We start from the raw sequence: 11,540 nt of genomic DNA, 5'->3' as shown, positions 1-11,540 counted from the left end.
ACACTATATGTTGGTGTTGTTGATTTTTTTATTTAGTTATTTATTTATTTTGCATCGTGGATGATTCTGGGCAAAAATGTATTGCTACTTAGGAAAAAACAAAACAAAAACAAAACATAAATATGTTTGTAACACTTTAATTTCAGTTTCCACAGCAGCATTTCAGTTGGTTTTAGGTCTGGACTTAGAATAGGGCCCAATGCTTGAATTTAGCTTTCTAAATTCTGAATGCTGTTTTGTACACATTTCTGCTCCTAAAGAATTTTATAAAAAAAAATAATAATAATAATAATAATGATTCACAGTTTTTTCAGTTATGGGAACCTACAATCAAAGTGGCACAACGATGTGATGGTTGATAATGTTTTGCTGTGGAATGCAGTACCTGTTCAAAGGCAAATTTAATAATTGTAAGGTTTCCACAAAACTAGGTATAGGCCTACTTCTAAAACTCATAATGTTTAATTTTAATACTTTACACAAACACTTCATTAAGTATAACTTCAGGTTTTGCGACAGTGAATGGGTCCAAATTTAACAGATGTTTACCCTTGTCCTCTTAGTTGTAAGTGGGCTATACAGCTCTAGATGGTGCTCAGGTTGGGGGCAGCTTTGAGGGGGTCCCACAGAGCTCCTCCTTTATATCCGTGACACTGGGCCTGTTGTCATGGAAATAGTTCAGACACATAAATTTGACAAAGAGGCTTCAAATGCACAAAAGCCAAGATGATGAACACTGATTCAGTTCGATGCATCTGAGACTCCACAGACAAATATTCCTGGAGAAAAGAGACTTCTTTAGGGGTGTATCATATGTGCTCTTTATAAATAAAGGGAATGTTTGCTTTTTGTGAGAGTAGACTTTGCTCGATACAAATGCGACAGACCAATTGCATTTAACGTTGGAGGTGCAAGTGCTTTGCTTGGACACCCGAGATGGCCAAAGTGCGATGCATTCAGCGCCTGTCAGGATGGTTTGTTCTCCTCGGCTTAATGACACACCAAAGTCACACCATTGAGACAGGTAGGGTGATGGGTGCACAATTTTCAAGATTTATCCCGTTATTACTTGGTCGTCCTAGACATTTGTTGCAAGTAGTTTTCTTCTGGTGTTCTTAATTTATTTGTGTGTATTGGCATTAGAACTAGTGGAGGTTTCAAACATTTGGCTCATACAATATAATTTGTCTTCACCCAACTGTAATTTTATAAAGTAACTTTAAAATAGAATTCAATCTACTTTTTAATATTTACCAAGCTGTTATATCATTATTTCTGTTTATCTGCTTTCATGCAAGATCAAAAAATTAGAACAAAATACTCTTAAAAAAGAAAGTTTGAGGACTTGCATATAATCTATATATAATAAAAAATATATACTATATACATATATATATATATATATATATATATATATATATATATATATATATATATATATATATATACTGTATATATTCTGTATATTCTACAGGTTACATTTTATACATTAACAATTTTGTATCATAACATAACCATATAGTGTTGGGGTCCATATCTTTTCATATTTCACTGATTATCTCCTTACATCATTGTTTCTGGGTGACTGATAATATTATTTTTCTTAGGTCACTTATTTACAACAACAATGTTCTGTAACAACATTTATACATTTAATATAGTTATTCTTTGAAATGAAATAATGCATTGTCTTTTATTAAAAGATTATTCAGATTATTCAGTTGACCTGACAGTAAATAATAATATCTTCATCTAGTCCTGTGAAAAGCGCTCTCTCTCATCTGTGTCATTACTCACAGTGTTGGCACACTCTCTGCTGTTTTTCTAAAGTTTGAAATTGCAGTGGGAACCCAGGTCTGATTTGAGCTCGGAACACTTTAGCGCACACAATTAAAACATTTATAGGGAACTTACTATTCTGCTGCTGCTCATTTTTGTGGAAACTTAGTTCAGGACACATGGATACGGAATATTTTGTGGTATTGGCTTTTTCTACCAATAGAAGGTTTCTCTGGACATTCCTGGCAGTGATACATCACGGATCCAGTTGCCTTGGTAACAAAGCTAATAAACCAAGGAGAGGTTGTAAATCTTCCTATTATTTGGTTCCAACCCCAGATGGGGGGATGCAAAGCCAGCTCCCACTTGTGGTCTTTCTAGATTAGAATCGGATTTGTGCTGTGTTCCTTTCATCCCTGTCTTCCTTCTTTCATTCTAAACAACAATAACTGAAACAAAGTTAGTTTCCAAATAAAGTCTCTCATCTAGGAGACATGCACTTTGTATATATTTACAACCACAAATGGAGATGTTAGGCAGAATGTTGGCCTCAGTCACCATTCACTTTCATTGTATGGAAAAAAGATGCAATGAAAGTGAATGGTGACTGAGACTAATATACTGCTAACGTACATGTTTTTTTTTTTTTTTTCCACGAAAGAAAGAAACTCATATGGGTTTGGAACAACATGCAAATGTTATTTTATTTTGGGTGAACTATCCCTTATCCATTACTATCTCAATTTCCCCAACAGTGAATGTTGTGGACTTCTGTGGACAGACGATACAGGAAGATGGCATGATTGTAAAGTCCCACCAGGAGTCCCGGAAGTACTACTTCGTCTCCATGGGGACAGATTGCCACCTTACCATGCAGTCCGCAACTCCCCGGGACAAGGTGCAATTCTACTTTCGCTTTTTCCTGGTTTACAGCCTGCTGAGAGTGTCCCCACACAGCCCTACACCCCACTTCCCAGAATTTCCCAAGGGGTCTTCATCATCTGGCCCAACACGGCTTGACCTTAGCATGGAGCCAACCACTAGGGAGGGGACAGAGGACCCCTGCCATGCTGGCTCTTACATCCAGTTCTACGATGGGAGGGATAAGTCTGCACCCCTTATTGGCCCACCACTTTGTGGAAAGAGCCCTCCCCGACCAGTGCTGTCTACTGGCAACTTTCTAACTCTACGTCTGGTGACCCGAGGAACACAGCCAAGGGTGGACTTTGTTGGAGACTTCACTTCTTTCAGGCTGGGTTAGAGAATGCATAAAAACACTTTACACCACATTTATTTTCAGACTGTTTAAAGCTGAAGTGTGTAATTTTTGCACCACAAGTATCACCAAATGGAACTGCAAAATTAATGGTTGTTTTTAAACAGGTTTCCCAAACTTACCCCATCTACTATAGAGTGTGTGACAAGGAGAAGGGTGTGGCCTGGCCATGATGGTGGCATGGGCGGTGGTGAATCACGTGATCAGCGGGAGAGCGAGATAAAGGGGAGCCGGAGGCAGCAGTTCACTCTCCTGATTCAGCGCCAGCCATGCACCATCACGGAATGGCCACTCCCTCCTCCTCGTCATAGAGTGCAACAGTGTCCAACCACTTTTTCAGGTGGATGGTTTCTCTCCATGATTCACGTGTAGTGTAATTATTCACCAAAAATACCGCTATTAGTTGAAATAACATGAACTTCCACAGAAGCACATACTTAAGGGATAATATATAAATAAATAAACCCTGACAGTGGGATCAGGGTCATACAGTATCTGAAGGGGTTTATTTTGCGATAACTGGCTGACTGTACATTTTATTCTGCTTATTACACATTTACTAACCAAATAAATAAATACAGTAAATGGACATGTTATATAGATTTGTATTTAAATTATATTATTGCACAAGAAGAAAGAAATCACTGAATAGCTCATTACTAGCAGCTATCAGCTTATTACTAGACTACTTGCAAAATAAATAAAGAAATGGACATGAAACACTGATATGAGTTTAAATAATTTTAATAGCTTACTTGTAGATGTCGCAGTGTGATCCGAGAAGCAGAAAAGATGACTCGCAATACCTGGATGACCGGTCTGATATGTCTAATGTGCGGTTGTTACTTAGAAATATCAGACCGCTAAATGACACCACCGACCAATCAGAATCAAATCATCCAGAGACCATTGTTATAACATCGATTAACAACCTTTGAGCTCATGTGGGCATCGACCCCCCACATCCCCGGTCATAAAGAATTTTGGTGCCACCACAGACTGATCACGGTACCCTGCCCGGCCTCCACTGTGAAAAAATCCTGGCACCGCTCCTGGCTGAGATACTAGATATGTTTTACAATAAAAAACAAATGACACAATACAGCTTTAGCTGAAGCTAGAACCTCAACAAACTGCAATCAGTGTTTCATAATGTTTGTCTCTCCAGGTTTTAACCAATCAGAGTGCAGTGGACAGCCTTACTTCAATTGTCGGAATGGGAAGTGCATTCCGATGAGCCTGGTTTGTGCGGATGACAAAGACATTGACAACTGTGGCGATGGCAGTGACTTGATCGATTACCCTGGTTGCAATGGTCAGTAAAGGCTGCTTGTCTTTTAATCATATTATAATGTATTTTAATGTCTATTCATTTCTATAAAATGCCATTTTAAGTAGTGTTTCCCAGATTCTTTTAATTATTAATTTCAAATGCATCAGCTTAGACAAACAGTCTAGTAAAGAGTTCATTTTGAGTCTTCTGAGCAAAGGTTAAATGGTGGGACTTCTTGTTCTTGTTTTTATGCTTTAGGTCCTCTATCCACACCAAAGTCCCCACAGCTTCGTGTCACCCAACCGGCACCTATGCTAAATTCACCCACTCTGACAGTGTCCACTTTAAAGAACTATGCCACTCCAAACACCATCCCTGATCCTGTGACTGGTAAGTTCTCTAATCATTCAGAAAAGCAACTAAACAGAAACTCTGATGAAAGCTAACTTATCAAGCAACACATTTAAGACAAGCCATTTGTTTAGGAATGTTCCGGGGTTCAATATTAGTTGAGCTCAACATAATTTTTGGCATTATGTTGATTTACACAAAAAATTATTTTCACTCGTCCCTCATTTATTAAAAAATAAGTAAATATTGTGGTTACAGTAAAGCACTTACAATAGAAGAGAATGAGGCTCTTGAGATGAGAAATATAGTTTAAAAAATATAGTAAACAAATATTGTAAATATTATAAGTGTTAACATGATTATAGTGTGAAAAAAATCGCTTACTAACTTTATCTGTGTGACAGCGTATATCCAATTATATCTAATATTACAAATTTGTTGCCATAACAACAAAACCATAATCCCTGCATTGAATATAACCAGAGACTATTTAGCAGAGAAGGGCCACTTCTACTCAAATAAATGGGAGAAATTAGAATGCCCAATGGTCAACGGATGTAGAAAGGAAGTCCCGCCTTACAGGTAAAAGAGCCAATACCCTTTTAGATACAGATATCACCAGTCAATCAACTCAAGGACTTGCAGGTGCATTAGCTATGTTAATGTTATCTGAGGTAACTAAACAAAATCTATGATTCCAGTGTTATCAGATTTTATTGCTGAAACTAAAATATATTCTTTAATTGTAATCTTGACCAACCGTTTATGCGATTTCAGTGTTTCCCCTTTCAAGAAGATAGGAGGTGCACTGTCATGAATAGAAATAGCCTCCCGAGAGCTTTCTAAAGATGGCCGACAGTGGACTGACTTGTTAGAGAGTCTTTGATATAACTTTACACAGATAAAGTTAGTAAGTGATTTTATCACACTAAAATCATGTTAACACATATAATGTGTACATCTTGTAGCTATACTTTTGAAACAGTTTGAATTTTGAGCATTTATGTACTGGCCCTTCTAACGTACTTAGTGGAAACTTACTGTTCCATACTGTACTGTTTTTTGTGTTAATAATGCCACAACTGCTGTTGAACAAAATGTGGGGCGGTACTTTTAATTTCATGTTGATTTTAGGCACCCACCGTCAAGATTAGCCACTTGAGTCTGTAATGTTGTTTAGGATAGGCTGTGCAGTTACTTGTAGGGGGCAAAAAAGTAAACAAAAAAAGTTACTGTCTGTTTAAGCTACATCAGTGTTCAGTAAATCCATTTTATATGGTTGTGGGTTCAGTTACTACGGTAGCTGTATATGCACCATCGTACAGGTGTGGATTATTGGTAAACTAGATGAAAAATATGGTGTGAAAAAAATTAAGTATCCTGCAATAGCATGCTTTGGATAAACAACAATGATCCTGACGAGGAACATAAATGCATGAGAACACAAATATAATGACTACTCAAAAGGGTAGTTCTATTTGGGTGCCCATAAATTTAGTTTTATTGCTGCATAATGGTGAGCTTTGTAAGCCACAGGACACAAAGCTAATTGAGGAGCACATAAATGTTCATTGCAAACAGCGAGTTGTAAATCAGCTTGGAGTTGAAGCTACTCAAGAGCATTAGTCTGCTAAGTAGCCACTAAGTAACACACTTGTGAATCTGAACAAACAGCTATCATTAAACTTAACATTTTATTACCTTAATTACCTCCACAAAATCCAGAGGTTATCAAAAAAAGATTCTCTGCTACTTGAGAGAACAGACTTTACAAAAAAATAAAAAATAAAAATCTTTAATCAACAAAAGGATGTGAAATAATTTATATAACATAATTAAAGATGGCTCTTCCTGTTAGAGTATGAGTCAAGTCAAGTCAATTTTATTTGTATAGCGCCTTTCACAACACACATCGTTTCAAAGCAGCTTTACAGAATTTCAGCATTAACAGACGATACAACAGTAATGTCTATAAAGTTGATTAATCATCATTGTGTAATTTAGATAAAATATGTTTTTTAATAGTGTTTTAAAATAATTAAATGATAATTGTATTAATAACCCCAGTGAGCAAGCTGTAGGCGACTAGGTATGAGTTTCTATTAATTTTAAAATGATTATTATGAAACAGATATTTCCAACTATAAATTCTGTAGCTTTGAGGTCATCTATGTGCTAGTGTTGACAACATTTTAAGACACTTACACTTTATAATTTCATACCAACCTAGTACCATATGATCACATTACTACTCTTACATTTTCGCAAATGTTTACATGGCTCGTTGTAAATACCTCGGTAGTTTTCTGGAGAAAAGAACAATAGAGGCGTTAAAACAATACATTTTTTTTCACTTTCACACAAATCATGTGTAAAACTGCAGATTATCAGTTCATAAACAAATACTTTTTGCCCTGTTCCTTACACAATGCTAACTTATGACATTAAAACTCTTTTACTGTAACGCATTACTTAAGGCGATACATTTTGACGTTTCCATTACATAAATAACTAAATTTACAAGCTTGTTCGGTTGTGATCAAATTGTGCTATATAGCGGTAGAACCGGGGTATGAATCCTGAAGAGCATGTGAGCCAACACGTGAGCTGAAAAGCACCAAAAAATTATGTGGTTGATTCAGCAATTGCATTTTTAATCTCACGTTTGCTTTTATTACACTATCAATTAAGATTAAAGGGGTCATGTCATGCCTTTTTTTTTTATCATTTTAATATGTTCCTTGATGTTTATTTCTAATATTAATATATTTGTAAAACATGATAATTTTCCACCCTCATTCTGACCCTCTGTCAGAAATGCTCGGTTTTGGTGATGCTTCTCCTTTAAATGTGCACTCGGCAATCCCTGAGGAACACTGTTGATATTCAAACTCAACTGCCAAACCAATCACACCCCTCTCTTAAGTGCTCCTTTGAAAGCTCTGCCCCCCAAATTCATGCAGGTCTCTTTGTCATAGCTGAAGCAAAGCAAAGTAATAATCTAATACGTTAATAAACGACAGACAAGCAAGCACAAAAACAGTATACAAAACACAGCAACTAGAACTGGCGACAGTTAGTTGTTTAGTTTGATTGGACATTAACACATACAAAACCACACTGACCAAAGAGGGTGCTACCAAACATGTGTTTTTAAATATTCGTGGCTATAAAACCCTTTGCAAACATTGTGCAGACAAATACCATTAGACGATTAGAGAAAACAACACAGCAAGTAATGTAAAAAACGTTAGCTATGTAGTGGATTAGCAAACTGTTTTTACAGTTAGTTGCTGCTGCTAAGATATCTTGCTGAGTTGCACACCAGCTCCAGACACTCACAACTATCCTGCTACTAAATCTAACATCACAACAACAACAGATGTGGGTTCTGTGAAGCGTAGCTAAATTTATGTTACCCATGTTCTGCATTCGTCTTCAAGCCTTTTACCTCTCTGAGGTCTCTCCACAGCTGAAAAGCCTCATTGACGTGGTTCCTATCCCTCGACTTATCATAATCATTATTTTTTGTTTACATTAGTCTGACCTTTTTCTCTTGGTCTGTTTCTCAGCCATTTGTCCTTCTTGGAGTTTAGAAAGTTCACATCAACCAGATTTGCCATCACTCTTCTAATGAATTTCCCTCTCGCTCTGTCCCTCCACCCCCCATCCTATGCACACGCAAGAACCACCCCCAGTTGCCGATTGGCTGGAGTATTGTTGTGTGGATAGGTCCGATCCACTTTGTTTTTGTCCCATTTACAGAGCCAGGGCTGTGAATAAATATTAGATTTTTTTCAGCCCACCCACAGACTATGAGGAGGTATTTGCTGAATGTGACAAAAAGTGTATTGGATTAGAATTACTGAATGCATCTTTAAGACTTGACAGTCAATGCCCACACTTATGATTTGCTTTCTGCTCTTGATTGACCTGCTTTCTCCTTGCCATCTCACTGCTCACCCTTACTTAGGTGGCTATGAAAGTCTTTTGGCAGCTTGGTCTCAACAAATGCTCATTTTGCAGTGAGAAGGAAGTTTAGACTTCTGAAACTTACAGTAACTTTTTATAGTACAATGACCTCTTATATGTTAAAAGATCGAGGAAAATCTGATTCCTCATGTCATGACCCCTTTAAAGTTTAGTAGGTAAGTTTTGTTGATTTAAAACTTGCTAGATTATTAACTTTAAAAACCTCACCTGTTTAGAAACATATTTAGTAGACTACTGTGACACGTGCAGTGAACCAAGTAATATAATTTAGCAATAATGCTGAATTATATTAAATGTCTTTAAATGTGGATTTTAGGTCTTAGTCTATAATTCTCATCCCTTGACTAACTTTATCATGAAATATTTTCTTGCTTCCAGACTCCCAGTCTTCCATTTCTCTACTAGCCCTGTATGTGGTTCTGGGCGTTACGGCAGGGGGAGTTCTCATGTGCTGGTGCTGTTGGGCTCCTGGCTGGTTCCTATGGCGTTTGAGTGTGTTTCGCTTCTTACCCTGCTGCAACTCTTTCTGTGCGTCCTGCCAGCTCTGTGGAAGGAGCTGCTCGCTAAACAAAGACCACCGATTGGCTAAAGTAACACCAGAAGGAGCGGCAACACCAGTGTCTTCTACCACAACAGTGGCTGTGTAGATCTATTCATCTTACACAATCGAAAAAGCAAGAACACATTTATTACTCCATAAAGGACTCTCGCTCTCTCTCTATATATGAGACAATATATTGAAACAGTTTTGAAAATGCTTTTGATTTTTGTTCTACAATTGTTGATGAAGAACTGCAACAAAATCCACAACTTTTAATTTTGTGATATGTATTTTATATTTCATAGATACTGAATATATAAGCTCAGTTTTCTAGATTAGTCCGTTTATCAAGTGGCAAAAGGAAAGAATTCCACTCTATATGACCTCAGTGGGATTCAAGCTAACAACACTAGAGTAATTCAGCAACAACATTTCCAATAAATGCTCAAGAGAGCATTATTATTAGCAGCATTTTGCTGGAAGTTGTTGGTCCAGTAAATTGTAGTATCAAAAATGCTGTGAACAAGTTTAATTTTTTAACCAATCTGTTTTAGCGTGCTGAACATGTGACAATTATTTTTGTGTTTAAATTAAATACACTTGTCTACATACAGTATATAGTTAATCTACCCAATGATGTGTTATAAAATCTTGGTATAAACTTAACAGGTTATATAAAATAAGTCTGGAGTTGTATTATACACTACCTTTTAATACATGTACAGTATCTGCACTGTCTAAAATATTGTATTAAAATGTGAGACTTATTACATTTAAAAAATGTTTTGCCAAAAAAAAAAAAAAAATAAATAAATAAGGTTAGGGTTAGTTAGTAGAAATGTGGCTTGTGCCTCCTCTGGGCTTACTCGGGCCAACTGCCAAGTGCCTTTGGCCCACCAATTACCCTTGGGCCAAAGAAGACCAACTGGGTATTGAGGCAGTTTCAGTCTTCATCATGTTCATTTTGAGGGCTAGCTAGTCTCCAGAGTCTGATACCTCAGATTGAGTTTCCATTTTGCTTGTGAAATGAGAGGAGTGTGTGAAGTTGGGACCAGGGTGGCATATTTAGAATGGGTTTAGGGAAACGCTGTGGGGCTATTGGCTCGATGGTGGGAATGCAGATCGACTTTGGTCTTGTAACTTGAGGTCCAAGGCATTGGACTGGCCCGATAGTGGAAACATAGCTATAGTCTCAATTAATGGTGTGAGTTTGGGGTGGGATTGTCTGTATGTGTGACCAATGAAAGACAGGAGCAGTATTCAGTAAATCTGTTGGAAAACAGTTGTAATGTTTGCAAAAAAGTTTACTGATGCTAGTGCCTACATGTTTCAACGTTAACTACTGTATTGTAAATAAAAATACTCAGAATAATAATGCCAGTTTTTTAGACAGACCCTATATTGTAAATGTGATCGTTAGAGAAACCATCATGTGCTGAAACAATTTCCAAACTAAAACTTCCATAATCTAGAAGCAAAATGTCAAAGCTTGTATTTTTGTAACAAAAAGTCAACATAGTTTCATAACAACTTGTAATAATTCATATGAAATTGTAAGATATCGTATGACATTTAGACCAACAGATCACAAACAGAATTTCAAATCGATTCAATAGAGGCATATGACTAATTAATGTAAATTATCTGTAATACGCTTCCCTCGTATTGTGTTTTTCTTGTTTTCTTTCTTCCATTGTACCCAAAAATCTTGTTTCTATTAAAATCATTGTTAAAGGTGCTGTAAGCAATTTCTTTATGGAACGGTATGCAGAAAATGTTCCTTCTTCCTGAAAGATATAACCAAAATAAATGTCCTGAGATATCTCACTGATCTCTGTGACAGATCTACATTTTGTAAACAGCAAACAAAAATGTGTCCCATGGCTGCGTTCTTTGACGGTTTTGTCTGTCAATAATTTTGTGCATTTAGTGTCGTAGTTGAAGCGGATCATTGAGGCATAATGCCATATTCAGATAAATAACAGTTGTCAGTTGTGGGTGGTATTTTTGTACTGTTGTGTTTAACAACCATTGGAACACGCACTCATGCTGGTTTTCTGTACATTGTTGTCTCAAATTGATCTTTGATTTGAAGTGTTTTGGAAAGCTCGGGCATGGCTAGATCAAAGGCTCAGTCTTGTGGAAGTAGAACAGATAAAATCACTTACAGCACCTTTTACTTGGGGTTTTGGGTAAGGGGTTTCGCTTTATGGTTAGATGTAGGTTTGGGTTAGGACTTACACTTAGGAAAAAACATATTAACAGCATTCATTGGTTTATTTATTTTTAGTGAAACTGTACATTTTTGTTCTTGTACAAATTCTTAC

General features: G+C 36.8%; 1 protein-coding gene across 1 annotated transcript; it reads left to right on the top strand.

The window, feature by feature from the left end:
- The first annotated feature begins 748 nt into the window (after nucleotides 1-748).
- ldlrad2 (low density lipoprotein receptor class A domain containing 2) lies at nucleotides 749-9,838 on the top strand. The gene is made up of 5 exons (XM_052102123.1): nucleotides 749-1,024; nucleotides 2,535-3,035; nucleotides 4,224-4,370; nucleotides 4,587-4,718; nucleotides 9,051-9,838. Exons 1-5 carry the CDS (start codon nucleotides 937-939, stop codon nucleotides 9,317-9,319), a joined length of 1,137 nt encoding a protein of 378 aa, XP_051958083.1. The 5' UTR covers nucleotides 749-936; the 3' UTR covers nucleotides 9,320-9,838.
- Nucleotides 9,839-11,540: the final 1,702 nt, after the last annotated feature.

Source organism: Xyrauchen texanus, chromosome 32 (genome assembly GCF_025860055.1).
Source record: "Xyrauchen texanus isolate HMW12.3.18 chromosome 32, RBS_HiC_50CHRs, whole genome shotgun sequence".
NCBI lineage: Eukaryota > Metazoa > Chordata > Actinopteri > Cypriniformes > Catostomidae > Xyrauchen > Xyrauchen texanus.
Note: the sequence above shows the minus strand (reverse complement) of the source record. Positions and strands in the feature narration are given on the sequence as shown.